The sequence below is a fragment of the Halichoerus grypus genome, chromosome 3, assembly GCF_964656455.1.
Source record: "Halichoerus grypus chromosome 3, mHalGry1.hap1.1, whole genome shotgun sequence".
In the NCBI taxonomy this organism is placed as follows: Eukaryota; Metazoa; Chordata; class Mammalia; order Carnivora; family Phocidae; genus Halichoerus; species Halichoerus grypus.
In genome coordinates this window covers 192,418,086-192,442,144 of record NC_135714.1, presented here as the reverse complement: position 1 = coordinate 192,442,144, position 24,059 = coordinate 192,418,086, and the positions used below count along the sequence as shown (strand labels likewise).

Here is a 24,059-nt window from a genome sequence, read left to right as displayed (position 1 = left end):
CTGTTTTTTCTTATAAAGATACCAGTCATATTGGATTAAGGCCCACCTTAATTAAAACGAGCTCATCTAAATTTAGTACATCTGCAAAGACCCTATTTCCAAATAAGGTCACATTCACAGGTACCAAGGTTTAGAACTTCAACATATCTTTTTGGGGGACACAGTTCAACCCACAGCATTATAACTGATACGTTCAAGATAGCATTGGAGTGACTTTTTTTCTGAAAATGCTAGAAACATTTATTTTCAGTAAGCTCTCTGACCACATTAAGATGCGCTGCATTACTCTTCTTTTGGGTTAATTCTGGTACCAGCCGTAAGCTTTTCTAAATTAGTCTCTTGGGGCACCTGGGTGGCTCAGTCGGTTGGGTAGCTGACTCTTGATTTCAGCTTAGGTCATGATCTCAGGGTCCTGAGATTGAGCCCCGTGTCAGGTTCCACGGTGAGCAGGGAGTCTGCTTGAGATTTTCTCTCTCCCTCTGCCCCGCCCTTTCTTTCTGTCTCTCTAAGGTAAATAAATAAATCTTTGAAACAATAAAAATAAATTAGTCTCTTTTAAGTCTGTAATAGGGTTCAAAGTAAGAAATAAAATCTCAGCAAAAAGTAGGATAGCTGAAACCATTAGGTGATTTCAGCCACAGTGTGTCTTCGTGTCCAGAACAAAGACAGTTTCCATGGAATCCGCACTCTGGCAAAATGTGTGGGTCTGTATAAGAATGAAGGGAAGCATAGCAGGGGGAGGAGGGAGGTAAAGTGGATTTCATTAAAAGTTAAAAACTTGTGTGTGTCACAAGAAAGTAAAAAAGACAATCTACAGAATGGGAGAATATATTTGCAAATCATATATCTGATTGTATCCAGAATATATAAGGAACTCCTACAACTCAATAATCAAAAGACAGTGTAATTGAAAAATGGGCCAAGGATTTGCATAGCCATTTCCCTAAAGAACCTATACAAATGGCTAATAAGCACATGAAAATATGCCCTACATCATTCCATACTAGGGAAAAGCAAATTAAAGCTAATATGGGATACCCGTTACACTCACTAGACTGTAAAAAAAAAATTGGTAAGGATGTGGAGAAATTGGAACTTGTATATGTTGCTGGAGGAGATGGAAAATAGTCTGGCAGTTCTCCAAAATGTTAAACATAGAATTACCATGAGATCTAGAGTTTCCACTCCTAAGTACATACCTAAGAGAAATGAAAACATACATCCACAAAAAAAACCTGTGCTTGAATGTTTGTAGTAGCATTATTCATAATAGCCAGAGAGTAGGAACAACCCAAATGGCCATGAACAAAAGGGTATATCCGTACAATGGAATATCATTCAGCAATAAAAAGGAATTGATTCATAAAATACATAAATAACTATTAATACATGCTACAGCATGGATGAACCTTGAAAACATTATGATAAGTGAAAGAAACCAGTTATAAAGGCCACATATTGTGTGATTCCCTTTATATGAAATGCCCAGAATAGGCAGATCTGTACTGACAGAAAGTAGATTATTGGTTACCTGGGGCCATCAGCAGAGAGTGAGATGAGTTGGCAGGGGAAGTGAGTACAAGTTTGAGTATGAGGGCTAGTGGGTACAAGTTTTCTTTTGGGGGGAATGCAAATGTTCCTCTACATTCAGATTATGGTGATGGTTGCACAACACTGAATATACTAAAAACCATTGAATTGTATGTGGCAAATGGATGAATTTATAGTATGTGAATTTTATCTCAGTAAAGCTGTTTAAAAAAAGGAATGAGAAGGTAGAGACTAAAAATTCAGCTCGTGGCAAAACTAATTTAAGTGTGTGGCTGCCACATTGGACGCTAAGGAAATAATCAGGAATTTCTAGGAGTTTTTAGCATTTATTAAGTTCTACTAAATGAAGTAGCATGTTCAAGTGTCTAGGCTGGTCTCTGGCAGGTAAAATGCGTAGTAAAGTTGAACTGGAATAATAAGTAAAGTCTTATTTTATAAGCGCTTTCTGATCAAATGTATTTGTTTTTAAGTTTATTCTAAATTCTAATTGGATCATTCTGGTTTATCTGGTTTGGCTTTGAGCCAGAGATTCTCTTTCTCAGAGTCTAGGACTCTGCTTCTTGTGTATGCAAAACTAGCTTGAAACAACCTTACAGGCTTAGAGTTTGGGAGAAGTGATCTCCATTTGCAGGGGACTTCGTGTGGGCCCAGAGGACAGAATGTGTGCTAGAGAACTTAGTGGGGAGAACCAGCTTTGGTGTTGCTTCATTCACAAAGCAGACTCTCACACTTAATGTAGCCACACGTAGCATTTAATAGTGGGGAGGTAAGTGTGACCAAAACAAAGATTTTTATAATTACCTTCCCAGGTTAGTCTGTGTATCACCAGAATGTTTTGATAGAATATTCACATTATATTTTTATTGACTAATTCCATTTAAAAAGGGTGTTCAATACTTTTATAAGTTATTTGAGTTATTAGATTTTCTAAATCTTATAAAAATTAATTTTTGATAAATAATTAAAAATTTTCTCCCTAATTGTATTCAGGTTATGGTTAATGGCATGGTTAATAATTCAAGTCTATTTATGTTCATATTTTTATAATAAAGAGAACATTTCAGTGTAGTGCCACTGGACATTATAGCCCTAACAAGGTTAGAGAAACCGTATAATGCACAATCACATATAAATGGAAATAGAAAATTTAAAGTTGATTATTTATGAAATCTTTTTTTTTAAAGATTTTATTTATTTTGAGAGAGAGAGTGCAAGAGCGGGTAGGGGCAGAGGGAGAGAGAATTTCAAGCAAACTCCACCCTGAGCATGGAGCCTGAACTGGGGCTCAATCCTACGACCCCACGACCTGTAGATCATAACCCAAGCTGAAACCAGGAGCCAGATGCTCAACCAACTGAGCCATCCAGGAGCCCCTATTTATGAAATCTTTTAAAAGTATTTTTGGAGTCTTCTGACTAGGAGGGTGATGCAATGTCTGGGAATGAGGTATTCCAGTCTGGGAATTTTAAATAATTTTAAATAATTAGGTTGTTATAAGTGCACATACTTTTTTATAGAAGAGGAAGATCAAATTTAGCATTCCCCATTGTCCTTACTTTTTCTTTTAATTGAATATTCAGTAACATCTTCTAGGAAGTAGTTATTGTTTGTGAGATTTGGAGTTTTAATGTGTGGCTGGCAAATAAAAGGTTACTTTAAAAACCGGTTCTAGATAGCTACTGTATCATACCTTAAACTGATCTTTTCAAACAAATTTGTGTGTTTATTTTCCTCCCTGTTAAAGTCATTAAGGAAAGTTAAATTTTTAGCATTAAAGGCTCCCCAAAGCATAATTGTTGAGTTATTTTTAGTGATCTTTGAATTTTAGGGATAGTGTGCTTCAGTGAAAGAATCAGGGAAAAAAACCTCAGGCAAAGAATCAGGCAAAGAATCAGGGAAAAACCTCATTCTGTTAATCTCTTGCCACAAGCCCGGCTGGCCTGCATTGGTTTCCTTAAACCTGGAAAATCAGGCTGTGCTCATTTATATCTCTGAGTGACCATGTAGCAATGCAACCAGGTTGTGTGTGCGATTGTAAGCACTTTCATTTCCAGTACTGTTTCTCCTTATTTCCATGTTATTTCTGTGAGTGGGAAACTGAAGTTTTAAAAAAGAATGAACAGATGGAGGATCCTAAGAATATTTTAGGATTCAACCTAGAGATGGGAACTTTATTTATGAATGTAGTGATATATATGTACTATAAATATAGTTTTGTTTTTACATATAAAGATGTTTCTGGCAAGTCTTTTTCTTTTTTTTTTTTTAAGATTTATTTATTTATTTTAGAGAGAGAGAGGGAACATGAGCAGGAGGGACATAGGAAGAGGGAGAGACAATCTCAAGCAGACTCTACGCTGAGGGCGGAGCCCAGTGTGGGGCTCCATCTCTCGACCCTGAGATCATGACTTGAGCTGAAATCAAGAGTTGGACGCCCAACTGACTGTACCCACCAGGCGCCCTCTCCTTTTTTAAAGATTTATTTACTTATTTGGGAGAGAGAGAGAGAGAGAGCATGTTTGTGAGAGAGAGCGCGCGTGCGTGCAAGCGGGGTGGGGGGGAAGGGCAGAGGGAGAGAGAATCCTGAAGTAGGCCCCCCCCCCCCCCCCCCGCCGTTGAACGCAGAGCCTGGTGCGGAGCTCCATCAGGACCCTGAGCTGAAATCAAGAGTTGGCTGCTTGACCCAGGCACCGCAAGTCTTTTTCAGTCAAAATCACTGACAACTAAGAAATGTTATGCAATTGTGAAAATACCTTGAACATTTAAGGAAAAAGTGTCGTATAACAGGTTGGGAGAAATTACTTGACTGCACGCTCTCTGAGACCTTAAGGAACCAGCCAGCTAACTCAGGATGACAGAGGAGGGCCTGGGGACTATTTTACTTTGTATATTCATGAAGGGTCAAAATAAGGGTTTTTTGAGGCTTCAACAAACTCCAGCAAATTCACATAAAACTCTGCATGTGTTTTAGATTCACTAATCACTTTTTTTTTTAAAGATTTAATTTATTTATTTGACAGAGAGATAGAGAGAAAGCATAAGTAGGCAGAGAGGCAGGCAGAGGGAGAGGGAGAAGCAGACTCCCCACTGAGCAGGGAGCCTGACGTGGGGCTCGATCCCAGGACCCGGGGATCATGACCTGAGCCGAAGACAGATGCTTAACCGACTGAGCCACCCAGGCGCCCCTCACTAATCACTTTAGATTAGTACATCATAAATGAGGAACAAATTACTCTTCTTAACAAAGTAGGAATTTTAATTTGATTTTTAGTGGCTTTTGGGGGGGAGATTTTCATCTTTTCAAGAAATAAGGTATCAAATGATTTTTGACATCTTCAGTGGTTTAATTGCTGACATGATTCTAGGGAAAATAAGTCCTAGAAAAAAAATCATATTATCAAACTCATCTCCATGTATTACGGGTAAGAAAATTTTATTAGGTATAATTAGGGGAAAAGGTCTTAGAGAAAACTTATAAACACTAAACAATTTGCAACAATTAGTCTCAGAAGATTTAGTTTGTTCACAAAATTTTCTTGCCTCTGACCTTATTTTATCATTCATCCTGGCCAAATGTACTGACTAAGGCCTGAGTTTTCCCCACTAATAACCTTAACTGCTTATTGGTCATGGAATTTAGGAAGTTTAGCCAAGTCCAGCTAGATAATTTCAGTGAACTTTTTCCAGTCTTCATCCTCTTTGACCGTTCGGTACACTTGACATTGTTGACTGTCCTGGCTAGGACTCTGTCTCGTTCTTGTTTGTTCTTCTGCTTGCTTGTTCTCTGTTCAGCCTTTAAATGTTGGAGTTTCTTAGTATTTGTTTCTAACTCTCTCATTATTTTATACCTGCGTGGCCCAATATAAGAGCTGTTAATTATTTATGGCTATTTAAATTTAAATTAATTAAAAGTAAATACAAATTTAAAACTCAGTTTTTTTTATCATAGCAGCCACATTTCAGTTGTTCAGTAACCATATGTGGCCACCATATTGGATAGCACAGAAAGAATATTTCCATCACCATGGAAGCTCTGTTGGGCAGCACTGCCTCTGCCCTTTCTTTGGCTAGTTTTCTCTTTCACTTACCTATATGCTGGTAAGTCTCCAAATTTCTCTCTACAGAACTTCTATGCTCTACTTTTCTACTTACTACTGCTTACTCAGTGTTTTTATTTGGATATCATAAAGGGACCTCCAAATGAAAATGTTCAAATTAAAGTACCACATAACTGGTCACTCTTGTTTCAGTGAATGGGATCACCATCCGTCCATATGTCACAAACTAGGAGTCATCTCTGTTCATTCCTTCTTCATCATGTACTATGTCTATTCCATTATTGTCACACAGATTGACCTCCTAAATATATCTCAACTCTGTTCTCTTTCTCTACACAACCATCTTCCACGACCGGTCTCTCTTGAACTATGGTAATAACTTCTTAATTGGTCTCCTCCTATCTACTCCTACCCCTGTTTAATATATTTTTTCATATAAAGTCACAATGATTAGAAAAAAAAAACATGCAGATGCCGTCACGTTACCTCCATGCTTAAAACCCTTCATTGTCTTCCCATTGTTCTTAGACACGCAGCCCACAAGGTCCTGCTTGCTCTGGCCCGCGTTTCTGTCTTCAGCCTCATCTCTTGCCGTTCCACTCCCTCTCGTTGTACTCCAGCCACACCAGTGTTTCTTTTTCCTCAACTCACCCTGATTCATCCTGCTTCATATTCCCTGCCCATGTTCTTGATTCTTCTTAGAATGCTACCCTCCTCCCAATCTCACTCTGTCTAGGTAATTCCTACTTACCTTTATATTTTATCTCAGATGTCTCTTCTCTGATCACAACCCCACTTCCCCTGATTCTGGGTAGGTAAGAAAACTCTTGAGTTTTTAGGACCCCTCATATCAGTAGAGAATAATGTACTCTGGAGGAAGTCTTAATCACCAGAAGTAGGTCTTTAGTCATTCCATTTTTTTGAATGCCATTATGTGTTAGGCACCGCTGTGCAATGAGAAAAACTGTCTCTGACCTTAAGGAGATCATAGTCTAACAGGGAGACAGGGAGATACACATACAAAATGATAATACAATTTGATAATGTGGTGAGAGTTACATGTTCAGGATTTAGTAGTGGAATGGATGTGCGGGGCAGTCAGCTCTACCTGGAACAGAGGTCAAGAAAGACTTTTTGTTGAGAGTAGCAGCACTGAGTTGGAAAGATTGAATGGCCCTCATTTCCTTCTGGGCTTATCAGGTGGATATGGATAGATGGTACCACATGTCCACAGACAAAGAAGACAGTTGTGGAATGGCCTCCTGTGTATAAGTTATGTCAGGTGAGACACTGTGCTGGTGCTTGGCATGTAATGGAGAAATAAGGCTTAATAGGAAGACAGGAGCTGAAACTAAAGAGACTTGTAAGCTATCCTAAGAAGTTTGGACTTAATCCTGTAGAGCAGTGGTTTTCAAACTATCGTGTGCGTCAGGATCACCTGGAGGGCTTGTTACAATGCAGATTCCCAGGCCCTACCCCAAAGGTTCTGATCCTGGAGATCTGGAGTGGGCCCTAAGAGTTCACAGTACTGACAGTTCCCCAGTAATGCTGATGCTACTCATCCAGGAACCACACAGAGCCCCTGCTGTAGATAATGAAGAGCCATTAATGTATTACTGTTTGTATTTTAGTAGCCAACTCTTTAGCCTTTTATTTACAATTAGAACAGCCAGACTAGTTGAGTAATAGTCTGTTGAAATAAGCTGACTGCTGTGGTCTGAATGTTTGTGTCTCCCAAAATTCTTACGTTGAAATCCTAACACCCAAACATGATGGTAGTAGGCGGTGAGGTCTTTGGGAGGTACTTATGTCATGAGCGTGGAGCCCTCATGGATGGGACTAGTGCTTTTATCAAAGAGGCTCCAGAGAGATCCCTAGGTGCTTCTACCATGTGGCAAAAAGGTGGCCAACTGCATCCTGGAAGAGGGCTATCACCAGAACCTGCCCATGCTGGCACCCTAATCTTGGATTTCCAGTCTCCAGGACTGAGAAACAAATTTCTGTTGTTTATAGCCACCCAGTCTGTGGTTGTAGGTGCCTGAACGAACTAAGACATGGGCTAAGTATAGGAATTCTAAGTAGTACCAGGACATAAGCTAAATTGTCCCTGCAGCTTGGTGGGAATAAGTCCAGGATTACAGCTCCCTTTTTAAAGCCTTCTTTTCTGTTCTTCTGTACTGAATCCTGAAATGTTATGAAGAATAGTTAAGGTGATTCAAGAGTAACATTTATTCAGCTGACTACGACAAAGGACATGATGTTGATTTGAGTCTGCTAGAAACTGCAAAGTATTAATAGTATACCCTGGGGAGTACTATGCTCATAGTATAGATGGGCTTTGGTCAAGTTGTGCATCTTCTTTAGAGTTTAAGTAAACAGTTTTAGAACTGCATATATCAAGTAGAACTATAGAAGACCTTCAGAAAATACTGTGTGTGTATATGGACACAGATAGTTGCTGATAAGGACCATAATGATTTCCATTAGAAGTTACTTTAATAAAGATAATATGTACCTTCTTTGTCTGATCTTGCATTTAAAGATGCCCCTGCCTGAAAGAAGGGAGCTAATCTGTCGACTCTAGTGGACTTCTCAGCATCCTTCATTGCGCTTTGATATGATCTGATTTTCTAGCATTGCAGCAATCTGATACAAACAGTTCCTAATTTATGAATGACCTAAACTTAGAAGACACCTCAGCCCATGGCTACAGGGGCCCTTGCCAGGGTTTCTCCCTGCCCAGCCCTCCTGCTGTGGGTGCTGCAGCCTCTGGCACCTGCTGTCCCTTCTCCAGCATCCCACCTGGCTCCCTGGTCCCTGTCCGTCCTCTGCCGGGAGGGTCTAAGGGCTCAGGGCACTTCCACTACTCTCTCTATAGTCCTATAACATTATAGCCAGTCCTCCTCCCACGTCTGTACCCCAAGAAAACTTTAATCATCATATATTCTAACACCTGCATTTATACAAATGAAGTTCAGGTCTAGAGATGGTAAATAATATACCTGGTGTAACTAGAACTAGTTACACACAGATCTTGAACTTGAACTTGAACCCAGGTCTCCTGATTTTTAGTCCTGGTCTCTTCCCACTACACTGCTTATTCACATGGGTAGATGTTATGAAAGTCTTGTTCAAAACTTACAAATTATTGGGCTGGGTCTGTGTTCTAAGTGTATATCTCATACCTGTTCAACTCATGGTTCCTGTTTGGGAGCAGGACTCTCCTAGCTATTGTGTGGATTTAGTTGATACGACATTATTACTTTAAAAATGTATTGCAGGCATGTTGGAGGGCTTTAAACCAAAGGAAGTGCAGGGAGTTTGAGTACTTGAGACATTTAAAGGAAGGAAGAAAAGGTGTACTGTAAGCATACCTGACCAGACTGGGCCAGGTCAGACTACCAGCTCTCTGTACTCTTCTCCATTATAACATGAGGGCTTCCGCCATCAGCTCCCGCCGTGTGTCTGCTTATTCCTCAAGTATGCGTTCTGCTAAAGTGGAGTGACACTTTATACTGAAACTCAGGTGTTTGATGTGGTAAGAAAATCCCAGGTGTTCTTTTTGAAAAGAAACATACCGGCCTTAAGTTGAAAAGTAAGATAAATGTATATGTATTTTAGTTCCTGGGCAACTTCTGAGGTGATTTTCAGATAATTTTGAAGAAATTTGTGATGATTAGTAACTACTGAGAATTGCTGTTAGTTTCATGTTAAAAAGTGGAGCACCATTTTTCATTTTGAAACTTGACTAGTCCCTAGGTAAATACATACCCGTTCCTTGACTCCTTCTCTCAAGAGGGTTTATTAAAACTTCTATTTACATGAACAAGAAAGATTCAAAGGATTGTTTATTTGTCACTATGGACACGAGTTGAGGAATGGAGGCCCAATATTTTCCGGTGAGGAACTCCTTTAATTCCTTACCTCGAGGGCCTGGGCGGGGGGTGGAGGGAGTGGGGAGGTGGGGGAGCGGGCAAGAACAGGCCTGTGCATCCTGGGGAGGAAAGCCACATGTTGGGGAGTCAGGGGAAGGGGGCAAGTGTGCAGCCTTGTCTCCTTAACTGTCACAGAGTTTGTACTTCTCGGTGGGGTGGGAGTGCAGGGCACAGTTTGGCCCCCCAGGGTGCTTGGGGCATTTGACAGTGTCCAGAGACCTTTTTGGGTGTCCCATCTGGGGGAAGGTATGCTGCTGGCATCTAGTGGTAGAGGCCAGGAATGCTGCTCAGCCTCCCGCAATGCACAGGACGGCCCCCACGAGAAAAATTTGTCCAGCCCAAAACGTCAGTAGTGCTGCTGATGAGAACCCCTGCTCTGTTACCCATCGACTCCCCCAGTCAGCCTGCCGAGAGTGCTGCTGTCAGGAGATGTCTTGGGATTTGGTAGCGTGCTATGAGAAAAGAAAAAATACTCTGCTCGTGACATTTTCTAGGACCTGAAAAAGAAAGTAGTGCCATGTTAATCCACTATACTCGTGCTGTTTCTGGAGTCCTTAGTTTACACTGTAAGTGACTTCACTCTCCTTTGCTTCATTAGAAGTCGTACCTAACAGTTCTCCCTGGTGTTTGTACTTTACTGATAGACACTTCACTTGCTTGAAGAAGAACTGTATTGTGGGCAGAAAGTTTAAAGCAAAAAGCAGTGCCAGATGTTGTCCATAGGTCTCCTGCAAGGTCTTCATAGCCAAGAGCATTCACCCAATGTCTAATCTGAATTTCTTTTTTCAGCAGAGGAACCCAATGCACCCATTTCCTTTTGTTGTGGCCTCGGTAGAATCTGGACTATTCAGAAGGAAGAACAGTAAATATTTATAATTCATTGCTTTAGAATATTCTATCACTTGTGTGTTCATCTTGGCCCCAGTTTCAAGAGCCACTGCCATTCAGTGTTTCACCTGCCACTGTTTATCTTCTTGGCTTCTTTTTAAAGCTAGGTCAAACAGTTATGTGATTCACCGGCTTGTAACAATGCACAGTGTTCCCTAACGCTCCACAGAGAGCCAGCCATGTGAATCTGGCTTGAGCTGGGCCACAGTGTGTTGTCACATGCCCACTGGCCTATACTTTTCGTGGCATGAATACTTCCTGACTGAATGGGTTTTCAGGTCACAGAGCATATTCATCTGCATCGCTGGATTTACAAGGATTTTGGCACGACACACACACGGGCTGCATGAGTTCCATGTTACTCATTTAGCACTGAACGTGGTATTAGTTTTCTGAGGCAAAAATAAACAGAATTGCCTAAGCAACAAGCTGCTGTCAAATTCGTTAGCAACAAGCTTTGTGATCAGACAATGGCATTGTATTCACGTGAGCAGGCGACATTCAAGTAGAACACGAGAATATTCTTCTCAGCCCTGCAGCTGGGTTTTAGATGAAGGTTTATTCTCTTTCTTCCTTCCTTTTGGAATTTGCTTCTAGTTTTTGTGCTTTTAGAAAGGTTTTTATGCTTTCTTAAGAGAAGAATTTGGTTGTTGATAAATGTGTGTCCATTTCTTCCTGTATATGTCTCTTTACTAGCCTATTTTAACCCCAAATTAAAACTGTGGCCTAGATTTATTTTATAAAAGGCAATTATTTTGTTCCCAAACTTTAGAGTATTTTAAATATGCGTAAAATAGGGATGCCTGGGTGGCTCAGTCGTTAAGCGTCTGCCTTCAGCTCAGGTCATGGTCCCAGGGTCCTGGGATCAAGCCCCACATCGGGCTCCTTGGGAGAGCCTGCTTCTCTGCCTGCCGCTCCCCCTGCTTGTGCTCTGTCAAATAAATAAATAAAATCTTTAGAAAAAATGTGTAAAATTTAGATTTTAAAGATGTATGTTTTAAAAATGAAAATATTTTTTCTGAAAAATTAGCTGTTCCAAACATGTGTTTGTTTTGGTACACACAGAAAGCATCCTAGTTTGTGCTAGACTGATTTGGAAGCAGACTTACATTTACCTTTATCTCCCACTAAGGGGACTCTGAATTACTATTTTTTCCTCTTGAGATTATCCTCATTATTATTATTAACATTGAGTTAATGAGCTCCTTGGTCTGGGCCTATCAGCCAAGCATAGGACAAGTTGAGAAACTATTATTAAAGTCAAATGAAAGCATCTCCTCAGTGCACATACAGAAAAGTCATCCTATAATATCTGACAGACCCTCTGGAACAAAGCCATCTGTTGACCTGAAGTCTACCTATTACCCTTGTGCTACGTACAGAAAAGAGCTGCTTCTGAAAGATCAGATGTTTTGTGGTACTCACCGAAGTTGTCTCAGTAGTTTGTTCAGCTTGCCTAGGTACTGTTTTAGGCATCTGCACAAACTGACTAAGTGGGTCGAGAGAGGTAATGACCATCCTAGGGACTGGAGGTCTCCGGCAGAGTTCTATAAAACATTACAAAGTGTTCTATAAAACAGTTGGAGGGGCACCAAGAAGCAGAACCCAGACTCCCTTATTTAATATGGGTAGTTCCGATCTAAGCCGAGCACATTAGAACTCACCTTCAGAAGGTGTGATCTACCTGCCTAGGTATATTTATATTTTTCTAGTGGTCACCTAGGCCCTGAACATTGCCTGAAACAATCTTATTGTTTCTGAAGTGAGCCTGCTCTTCTGCATTCCATAGAGGATTTCCCACTTCCCCACTTTCTGCAGGCCTCTGAACAATTGCCCTTTTTACTTATCTCCCTGTAAGCAGATAACCTTACTCACTACTTCAAAGAAACGGAGACCATATGAGGGGAACCGCCCCAGCTTCCAACCACCAGTCTTCAAACTTGCTTTGTATGTATCCCCTCTCTTCTGCCTTCTGTGTTACTGTGGTGGAGGAGGTGGCCTTTTCCAAAGCTGGTCCATTTACCTGTCTTCTGGATGCCTCTCCCCATCTGTCACTTCTCTTTCTATCTTAACTGATTCCTTCTCATCAGCATTAAAACCAGCTCATCTCTCTCCCATTAAAAAAAAAAAAAAAAAAAAAGCCTTCCCTCAATCCCAATCCTGCCTCCATGTTGTGTATGCAAAGCCTGTCCATTCTCCACAAGGAAATGACTAAATATTTAGTCATTTTTAGAAATTAATATTGTGTAAGTTTTTTGTTTTTACTTGAAATTGTATAATGCTAACATAAGGAAACATACCATTATAAATGTTTTTGAATTAAATCTTAAAAAAAAAAAATTCTTGCTAAGACCATATAACTCCTAAGTGGCATGGCAGAATTCAAATTTAAGTCTGATTCCAGACGCTACTGAAAACTCTCCACTGTATTGACATGGATGTCGCTAGTGATTGGCAATGGCAGATTTGGTGGGGAGAAGGGATAGAAGCCATGCTGTTGCCGCAGAGTGAAGAATGGGAGGTGAGGATACTGTTTCTCTCCTTCAGAGCCCAAGTTCAGAGAAGCACAATACCTGAAACATAATAAACAGTTAGCGAAATGTCAGCTCTCTGGTTGTTACCGCTCAGGAATACTTGACACAGCTCATTCATCCATTTCAGCAAATATTTAATGAGTTTCCGCTGTGTTGCCGGGCACTGTTATAGGTGCTGGAGATACAAGAGTGTATAAATAAGCAAAATGCCGACCTTGATGAGGACCTACTTACAGGATAAATAAGTCGAATATAAGTGTGGTTATAGGTGGAGAAAGTAAAGCAGAGAGGGAGAAAGGCAGTGTTGTAGGCTGGGGGTTGCAGTTAGAAATAGGGTACCTAGGGAGGGCTCCCTGAGACCTGAACTGAGGATCTGAGGGAGGTGAGGAAGTGAGCCCTGCAGATCCAGGGGTGGATGAAAGGGCCCCAGTGAGGGAGGGCATGAAAAAGCCCTGAGCAGGGAACCACCCAGTGTGTTCAGGAAGCTCGTCACCAAGGACCACGTATTATATGAAATGTCCAGAATAGGCAAATCCATAGAGAAAGCCCCATAAAAATGCCCAGGGCTGAGAGGGTTGGGTGACTGCTAATGGATACCTGGCTTCTTCCGAGGGTGATGAAAATCTTCTAAATAAGTGATTGTGGTGACGGCTGCACAGTCTGTAAATATACTAAAAGAAGTTAAATTGTACACTTTAAATAAGGAGAATCGTATAGTCTGTGAAGTGTATCTCAGTACAGCTGTTATTTAAAAAAGGCAAGAGGGGCGCCTGGGTGGCTCAGTTGGTTAAGCATCTGCCTTCGGCTCAGGTCATGATCCCAGGGTCCTGGGATCGAGCCCTGCGTCGGGCTCCCTGCTCGTCGGGAAGCCTGCTTCTCCCTCTCCCACTCCCCCTGCTTGTGTTCCTGCTCTCGCTGTGTCTCTCTCTGTCAAATAAATACATAAAATCTTAAAAAAAAAAAAAAAAAGCAAGAGCCCATAAGGAAACCGGTATGGTTACTGTGGGGAGTCGGGAGAGGATGAGGCTGGAGTGTGTAGGGCCTCTGTCCCCCTGAAAGAGCCTTGCCTTTCGCTGCGGGAGAAATGGGGGCATGGGGGAGGGTTCTGAGCAGGGGAATGATGTGATCGGGTTGATAGGTTAAACAGGTTAGCCTTGGCTGCCGTGCTGACAAAGACTGAAGGGGAGACGAAGGGGACAGCATGGGACCAGCTGGGAGGCTGTGCAGTAGCACACACAAGATACCGTTTTTCCCGTGTTGCTGAAATTCCTTCTTTGGCTTCTCTGTAAACCACACACTCACATTCTCCTTCTGTCTCTCCTTCACCATCTCCTTTGCTAGCTCTGCTTCTTCTTTCTCACTATTAAATGTAGGGTTTACTTAGATTCTGTACTGGGACCATTTTATCTCCTCCTGGGTTGTCTCACCTACTCCTGTGACTTGAGTTACCATCGACTGCTGAATACTTCTCAACTCCACACCTTGTATCTCTGCTCAGGTAGCCAAATGCCCTCAAACTCAGTTTGCCTGTTCTTTCGCTGTGTAACAAAACCACCCCAAAATGCAGTGTCTTAAACAATAGTCCTTTCTTTTGTACACAAATTGGCAGTTTGAGCAGGTTTGGCAGGGATGACTCTTCTCTCCTTGACCGTGGCTGGATGCCTCACCTTCAAGATGGTGTATGTGCAAGGTGCCAAGTTGGTGCTGGATGTGAGCCGAGGTCCAGCCAGGGCTGTGGTCTGGGGGACCTCTCCATGTAGATCTCTCCAACGACTGCTTAGGCCTCCTCAAAGCACAGAGGCCTCCTGGCTGGTGGACGATTTACCAGGTGGCTGGCTCAGGGCTCCAAGTGCGTGGCCTTTTACGATCTAGCTTTAGAAGTCATGGGTTCGCTTCCTCTGTAATCACAAACCCACCTGTGTTTGGGAAAACGGAACACATACCCTCCTTCTCAGAGGGAGATTGTCACAGTAACATTGACAAAAAGAGCAGGTGAGCTGAGAGATCTTGTGAGCACCTTTGGCAGATATCATCTGTCACATTGTCCACAGTTGAATTTAAGATCTTTCATAAACCTGTTTTTTCTGTAATGTTCCCTGGTTCATAATTGGCCCCACCACCTCCATGGCTGCTCATGGCAGAAACTTGGGAGCATCTTCGATACCTCTGTTTTCTTTACATTCCTCAGCCACCTACCCTCTCCCCTGTCTGGTCAATCACAGGGTCCTGTTAGTTCTCTTTATAAATCATTCTCAGATCCTTCCAGTCCCTTCTCCTGCTCTTGCTGTGACCCTGGTTTAGGCATCTGCCTCCTAGGTTACTGCAGTGGTCTTCAACTGGTTTCTCTTCTTGCAGTCTTTTGCCTTCCAATTATTTTTTTTTTTTATCATTCCTGTATAATCTTTAAAAATACAAACCCATTTATGACATACTCCTGCTTAAAACTCATTAGAAGCTACCCAGTGCTGTTGAGCTAAAGACCGAAGTTGTTCCTATGGACTAAACGGCTTTGTGTCTCTTGGCTCCTGCCTCCTCCACATTTACTTTGGATCACTATCTCCCCCTTGCATCTGCTGCACTGGTTCTTCCAGGTCCTCCCAGGCTCTCTCCTTCCTGCCTCACGGCTTTCACTTTCACACTTGCTGCTCTCTCTGGGCGCCACATTCCACTCCTTCTTCATTTCATTTGAGTGTAATTTGCTCAGGGAAACCTGGATCAGAAGCACTGGTCAAGCAGCTCAAGGATACCTGCGCATTTTCTTTGTAGCCCATATATGCTCATAATTGCTGCTGCTGTCTTTGGATTTCTGCCTCGCTAGGCTTTAAGTCCCATGAGATTTAGCAGTTGGTCTCGAGTCCCAAATGCCTACTATCCAGTGCCTGACACACAGTGAGCACTCACTGCATGCTTAGGAATGACTCTGCATACGTGATGCATACATATACTTAAATACGCATATACACATGCACATCGATCGTGAGTTTATGTGTACAGATGAGGTTTTTTAAAAAAATGTTTTATACCCGAGTAGGATTTTTCAGTGGTGTATTTAGAAATTAATGGTACTTCTATTTGAGGGTATATATATGTGTATGTGTGTGTGTTTAGCATGAATTCTCTTCTTTAGTACCCACTGTTCAAAATGTACCATGTCAGACACCAGTCTCGTTCAGAGTTGTTAACGTTCCCCTTTTTGTACCTTGTCCTCTGACTGGGTCCTGTCCATCCATCCCATTCAAGGTAAAGAAACTGCTGCAATGAAAGCTGATCTCCTAAGGGCCAGGAATATGAAAAGGTACATTAACCAACTGACTGTGGCAAAGAAGCAGTGTGAGAAGAGAATCCGAATCCTGGGAGGCCCTGCCTATGACCAGCAAGACGAGGGGGCCTTGGATGAGGGAGAAGGGCCTCAAAGCCAGAAGGTAGAACTTTGTGGTTTCTTGTTTTGACCATTTCATGTTAGTTATAAACACTCATGTAATCTCCCATCCAATCTTTTAACTTTTTGGTATTTAAGAGAAGACATATGTTCCAGAACAGAGACTCACATGTTTGCTCACAAAGAGCTGTATTACTTGTATTCTGTGAATGGTAATAGGTAAGATAGGTAGGCACGGAGTATATGTGTGTGTGTGTATGTGCCCATGTGTTTTTTCCTAATCCACAAACCCTGAGGCACACACTTACACTTACAATGGCCCAATCAAGTTACCCACTACCAGTTGGATAGAACTAACCACCTATGGAATAGAAGGTATCTTGTAAGTTATTTTACTTAGCTCTCATCACAATTCAGTGAAATTTGAATTTCTCGATATTTCCATTTTACAGGTGAAGAAACAAAGTTGGTTTAAGTAAATTACCTAAGCCCAGGTGGGAAGAGGCAGAACTAGATAAAAACCCAGATCTAGTTGCTTCACAATCTGAGTGCTTTCTCATTGAGCCATAATATGTCAGCAACTGTTTTTACAACAAAACTTTGGACTGTCTGATACGGGGTCCTCAAATCATGGAGCTTAGGAAAGTGTCCTAGCCCTACCTCAGTACCAGTGCTTACTCTCAAGGACCCAAGCTTGTCTTCCAAGACCCAGGGAATGCTAGGATTGAAGGAAACAGCAGCGGTACCCCCTGAGGAGCTTTTTTGTACCACTTGGGAACAGGACTTCAAGGCAGTCTCCAAACTTCTCTTTTTTAAGATGGCACTTAGCCACGAAGAGGCTACCATTAGTATAATTTGACTTTGGCTACAGCCTCTAACCTCACTTGTTTGGATTTTTAGTCTCTTGATCTTTTCTCATTCAGTTCTTGGTTTGACTTCAGATGCCTATCTGTGACTTTTCCCTTCCTCCTCATTCCAGAGATGAACTTTGACCTTTTTTCTTATTTGTGGCCCAGTCTCCATTAGAGCCTCTTCAGGATAGTTTATGCTTGACCTTGGACCAACTCTAACACAAGCCAGAGTTGTTCTTCTGCAACATCTTGGACAAGTGGCATGAATGCAGCCCCAAGTAGCTCTTGTTTTATAGAAGGGTCTCTCCTTACCACTGGAGATCTGTTTATTTTGCTCTTAGCAAATACACCTTTCTGCAATTTTGGCTTTGTCGTCCAAAGTGAAAAATTTTACCTTTTGGTGAATGTTGGAGAGAGAGTGGATTTGGCAGGTCGAATATTGTCCTTCTTCCCCTTTCTCCTCAGCCTCTGGACTCTTAAATAGATTTCCAGCCACATTTGTCACAGAAAAAGTTCTCCTCTTGTGTCCCATGTATTCATTCATTCATTCATTCAACAGACATTTATTGAGGGTCTACAATCTCTCAGTTACAGTGCAAGATACTAGAATACAAAAGGAATAAGATGGAGTCCCTGCTCTTAAAGAGTCCTATGTGATTATAAAATAGAAAGGTAAGTGATCCAATAGAGATGAGAGATATATACCTAGAAGACGCATCTGATGGCTTGCTACCTAGTCAAAAGATGATGTGGTTTTAGATCTTATGGTAGAAGAAAACCTTGAGAAACATAAAAGAAGATCATTTCAGAACTGAATGTGAATTCAGTACATGTTATCTGGCAGTATTTACTAGAAGTAGACTTAATCTGGTTTTAGCTCCATTTTGACTTCTTTCTTCACGTATTTAGGAAAGGAGTAACCTATTGCTGTTGGAACAGTGTAACCTTAGTAAAATTATTTCCGTTAGGCTTCAGGCTGAAAGCCTCAGATAATATTACAGAATTCTAATGTTTATGATGGTTTGCTAGTCGAAAGATAAGATTTTGGTTAGTTTGGGGCCATAAATGGGTAGAGGAGTTTTGCTATAACCTAATCATATTTGATCCAGAAAAATCACCACCCAACTTTATTTCAGAACCTACTCTTCAAAATTAGGTGAATCCCCCAATTCAAAGAAAGAGATTAAGTAAATAAAAAGAAGGAATATATGCTCTCTATAAGAAACTAAATATTAAGGAACAGATTGGTTGTAAGTGAAAGGAGGGGAAAAGGCATGCTTATGTAAACACGAAGCATAAGAAATCTAAAGTAGTTAATATTAACATTGGATGAAATAGACACCAGAACAAGGAATATAACCAGGGATGAAGAACATTTCATTATGATGAAGGGGTAAATTCATCAAGAAGGCATGATAATCCTAAATATGTATGCAATCAATGAGATCTTTAAAATACATGAAGTGGGGCACCTGGGTGGCTCAGTCGGTTAAGCGTCTGACTCTTGATTTCAGCTCAAGTCATGATCTCAGGGTCGTGAGAGTGAGCCCTGAGTTGGGTTCCATGCTGGGTGTGGAGCCTGCTTAAGATTCTCTTCTCCCCTCTGTCCCCCCTCCCCACTCACTGTGCTCTCTCTCTCTCAAAAAAAAAAAACAAAAAAAAAACATGAAGCAAAAACTGACAGAACTGAAAGGAGAAAAAAAGATCCACAATTATAATTGGAAATGTTAACACCTCTCTCTCAGTAATTGATAGAAGAAATAAACAAAAAATCGGGATACAGAAGACGTGAACAACAGTAATAACCAATGGGAACGAATGGACATTTCTAGAACATTCCACCTAGTACCAACAGAATACACGTTCTTCTCAAGTGTACATTGAACATTCACCAAGAAAGACTATATTGCTGGGCAATAAGACAAATCCCAACACATTTAAAAGGTTTAAAATTATACAGATTATGTTCTCTGACCAAATGGAATTGGAACTCAACAATAGATCTGGAAAATTCTCAAATATTTTTAAATTAAACAGTATATCTAAATAAGGCTTGAGTCAAGAAATTATAAGGGAAATTAGAAACTAGTTTGAAGGGAATGAAAATGAATGTACAACATCTTAATATTTGTGGGATACAGCAAAGACTACTTAGAAGGAAACAATTTTTTTTTAAAGATTTTTTATTTGAGAGAGAGAGAGACAGAGCAAGCATGAGTGGGGGGAGAGGGGAAGGGCAGAGGGAGAGGGAGAAACAGGCTGACCACTGAGTGAGGAGCCTGATGCCGGGGCTCGATCCCAGGAGCCCGGGATCCTGATCTGAGCTGAAGGCAGACGTTTGACTGAACCACCCAGGCGTCTCAGAAGGAACCACTCTTTAATGCTTATGTTAAAAAAGAAGTAAGGTTTAAAATCAGTGATCTTCCTCCTTAAGAACCTACAAATGAAAACTAAAATAACTAGAAGGGAGGAAATAGTATAAGAACAGAAATCAATGAAATAGAGAACAGAAAAACCGTAGAGAAAAATCAGTGAAAGCAAAAGGTAGTTCTTTGAAAAGATCTATTATACAGTCTAGTTAGACTGACAAAAGGAAGAGAGAAGGCACAAATTACCATTATTAGGAATGAGAGAGGGGGCATCACTATAGATCCTCCATGCATTAGAAGGAGAACAAAGGAGTATTATGAATAATATGAAGTCAGTAAATTTCACAATTTAAATAAAACAGACAAATTCCTTTGGGAATACAAATTACCAAAACTGACTCAAAAAGAAATAGAAAATCTGAGTAGCCTTAGATGTATTAAATAAAATGAATTTATAATTTAAAACCATCCCACAAAGAGAACTTCAGGCTCAGATTATTTCACTGGTGAAATCTGTTAAACATTCAAGACATAGATAAGATCAATATTTTTTTTATGTTAATCACCATACATTACATCATTAGTTTTTGATGTAGTGTTCCATGATTCATTGTTTGCATATAACACCCAGTGCTCCATTGAATACGTGCCCTCTTTAATGCCTTCACCAAGCTAACCCATCCCCCCACCCCCCTCCCCTCTAGAACCCTCAGTTTGTTTCTCAGGGTCCATAGTCTCTCATGGTTCGTCTCCCCCTCCAATTTCCCCCCCTTCATTTTCCCCCTTAACCACAGTTTTAATTCTAGTTAGTTAACATATAGTGTTATATTAGTTTCAGGTGCACAATATAGTGATTCAATGATTCCACACATCACCCAGTGCTCATCAACTATTTAACCCATTCCTGCATCTCCCTTCCCTCTGGTAGCCATCAGTTTTCTGTTTCTTGGTTTCTCTCTCTCTCTTTTTTTCCTTCCCATTGCTCACTTGTTTTCCACATAGGAATAAAATCATATGATATTTGTCTTTCTCTGACTGACATTTCATTTAGCATAATACTCTCTAGTACTATCCACGTCCTTGCAAATGGCAAGATTTCACTTTTTTTTATGGCTGAATAATATTCCATTATACACTCAAGCATGTGTGTGTGCATGCATGCGACAGACACACACACACACACACACACACACACACTACTTCTTTACCCATTCATCAATCAGTGGCTACTTGGGCTGCTTCCATATGTTGGCTATTGTAAATAATGCTGCCATAAACATCGGGGTGCATGTATCCCTTTGAATTAGTGTTCTTGTATTCTTTGGGTAAATACCCAGTAGTGCAATTATTGGATTCTAAGGTAATTCTATTTTTAACTTTTTGAGCAACCTCCAAACTGTTTTCCACAGTTAGCTCTCCTACCAGCAGTGCACTAGGCTTCCTTTTTCTCCACATCCTCACGAACACCTGTTGTTTCTTGTGTTTTTGTTTTTAGCCAATTTGACAGGTGTGAGGTGATGTAGTAGTTTTGATTTGCATTTCCCTGATGATAAGTGATAAGCATCTTTTCATGTGTCTGTTGGCCATCTGGATGTCTTCTTTGGAGAAATGTCTCTTCATGCCTTCTGTCCATTTTTTAATTAGATTATTTGTTTTTTGGGTGTTGGGTGTTTTTTGGGTGAATATTGAACCACCCTTGCAACCCAGGAAGAAATCCCATTTGATCATGGTGGATGATTTTTTTTTAATGTATTGTTGAATTCATTTAGCTAGAATTTTGTTGAGCATTTTTCCATCTGTGTTCATCAGGGATATTGGCCTACGGCTCTCCTTTTTAGTGGTGTCTTTATCTGATTTTGGTGTCAGAATAATGCTGTCCTCATAGAATGAATTTGGAAGTTTTCCTTCCTTTTCTATTTTTTTGGAATAGTTTGAGAAGAATAGGTATTAACTCTTCTTTAAATGTTTGGTAGAATTCACCTGTGAAACCATCAGGCCCTGGACTTTTGTTTTTTGGGAGTTTTTGATTACTGATTCAATCTCTTTGGTGGTGTTCAAATTTTCTAATTCTTCCTGTTTCAGTTTTGGTAGTTTATATGTTTCTAGGAATTTATCCATTTGTCCAATTTGTTGGCACATATTTTTTCATAATATTCCTTGTAATTATTTGTATTTCTGTGGCATTGGTTGTTATTTCTCCTCTCTCATTTGTGATTTTGAGTCCTTTCTCTTTTTTTCTTGTTAAATCTAGCTAGAGGTTTGTCAATTTTGTTAATTTTTTTTCAAAGAACCAGGTCCTGGTTTTATTAATCTATTCCATTGGTTTTGTTTGTTATTTGGTTTTTATTTTGTTTTTGTTTTAGATTCTGTATCATTTATTTCTGCTCTAGTCTTATTTCCTTCTTCTGGGTTTAGGTTTCATTTGTTGTTCTTTTTCTAGGTTCTTTAGGTGTAAGTTTACGTTGTTTATTTGAGATTTTTCTTGCTTTTTGAGGTAGGCCTGTATTGCTATATATTTCCTCTTAGAACTGCTTTTGCTGCATCCCAACGTTTTGAGCTGTTGTGTTTTATTTTCATTTATTTCTATATATTTTTCTTATTTCTTCTTTGACTTCCTGGTTGACTCATCCATTGTTTAGTAGCATGTTATTTAACCTCCATGTAATTTTGGTCTTTACAGATTTTTTCTTTGGTTGATTTCTAGTTTTAGCAGTAGTGTTTAGCATAGCATTGTAGTCAGAAAAGATGCATGATATAACTTCGATCTTTTTTTGAATTTATTGAGACTTGTTTTGAGGCCTAATATCTGATCTGTCCTGGAGAATGTTTTATGTGCTCCTGAAAAGAATGTGTATTCTGCTGGTTTAGGATGAAATGTTCTGAATATATCTGTTAAATCCACCTGGTCCAATGTGTCATCAAAGCCATTGTTTCCCTGTTGATTTTATGATTGGATGACATGTCCATTGATATAAGGAGGGAGTTAAAGTCCCCTACTATTACTGTATTATCATCAATTAGTCCTTTATGTTTGTTATTAACTGTTTTATATATTTGGGTGCTTCCATTTGGGTGCATTAAATATTTACAATTGTTGTATCTTCTTGTTGGGTTGTCTCCTTTATCATTTATTATATAGTGTCCTTCTTTGTCTCTTGTTACAGTCTTTGTTTTAAAGTCTAGTTTGTCTGATATAAGTATTGCTACTCCAGATTTCTTTTGACATCTGTTTTCATGATAGATACTTCTCTGTCCCCTCACTTTCAATCTGCACGTGTCATTTTTTTTTTTTTTTTTTTAAGTAGGCTCCATGCGCAGTGTTGATCCCGTTGTGGGGCTTGAACTCATGACCCTGAGATCAAGGCCTGAGCTGAAATCAAGAGTTGGATGTTCAACTGGCTGAGCCACCCAGGTGCCCCTCATTCTGCAGGTGTCTTTAGGTCTAAAATGAGTCTCATGTAGGCAGCATATGGATGGGTCTTGTTTTTTTATCCATTCTGTCACAGTATGTCTTTTGATTGGAGTGTGTAGTCCATTTACATTCAAAGTAATTATTGATAGATACATATTTGTTGTCATTTTATTTCTTTTGTGGTTGTTTCTGAAGATTTTCTCTGGTCTTTTCTTGTCTTTCTCTCTTTCATGGTTTCTGATTTTCCTTAGTGATATATTTGGATTTCTTTCCTTTATTCTTTGCATATTTATTAGTGGTTTTTGATATATGGTTACCATTAGGTTTGTATATAACCTCTTCTGCATATAGTAGTCTCTATTAAATTCATGGTCATTTAAGTTGTACCCATTCTTTATTTCTCTCCTCCTCATGTTCTTTATCATGTTTTACATCCTTTTGTGAGTTCCTTGACTGATTTTATACTGAAATACTCATTTTTACTGCTTTGGTGTTTCCTATCTATCTACTGTCATTTTTGGTCTCTCCTTTCTATTCAAAGTTTGCCTTTTAATATTTCTTGCAGAGCTGGCTTAGTGGTCATGAACTCCTTTAGTTTTTGTTTGTCTGGGAAACTCATCTCTCCTATTCTGAATGATAGCCTTGCTGGATAGAATATTCTTGGCTGCAGATTTTTCCTGTTCAGCACTTTGAATATATCATGCCATGCCTTTCTGGCTTAGAAAGTTTCTGCTGAAAAATTCCGATAGCCTCATGGGGTTATTGGTCTTCTTTTGTCTTACTGCTTTTAAACTTTGTTCTTTATCATGTGTTTTGCCAATTTAATTACAATATGTCTTGGTGTGGATCTGCTTTTGTTGATTTTGTTGGAGGTTCTCTGTGCCTCCTCGATCTGGATATCTGTTTTCTTCCCCACATTCAGGAAGTTTTCAGGTATTATTTCTTCACATAAATTTTCTGCCCCTTTTTCTCTTTCTTCTTCTGGGACTCCTGTAATACAAATGTTACTACATTTGATGGAGTCACTGAGTTCCCTATTCTCTTTTTGCATATTCTTTTTTCTCTCTTTTGTTCACCTTGAT

The 24,059-nt window shown here is 40.1% G+C and overlaps 1 protein-coding gene across 3 annotated transcripts in view; it reads left to right on the top strand.

Moving 5' to 3' along the window:
* Nucleotides 1-24,059, top strand: part of SNX25 (sorting nexin 25) — a 127,335-nt gene that overhangs the window by 64,807 nt on the left and 38,469 nt on the right. For all 3 annotated transcript variants that reach the window (XM_078069806.1, XM_078069805.1, XM_078069807.1), the window contains exon 7: nucleotides 16,207-16,388. In XM_078069806.1, the coding sequence (XP_077925932.1) occupies nucleotides 16,207-16,388 (182 nt within the window). The remainder of the gene's footprint in view (nucleotides 1-16,206; nucleotides 16,389-24,059) is intronic.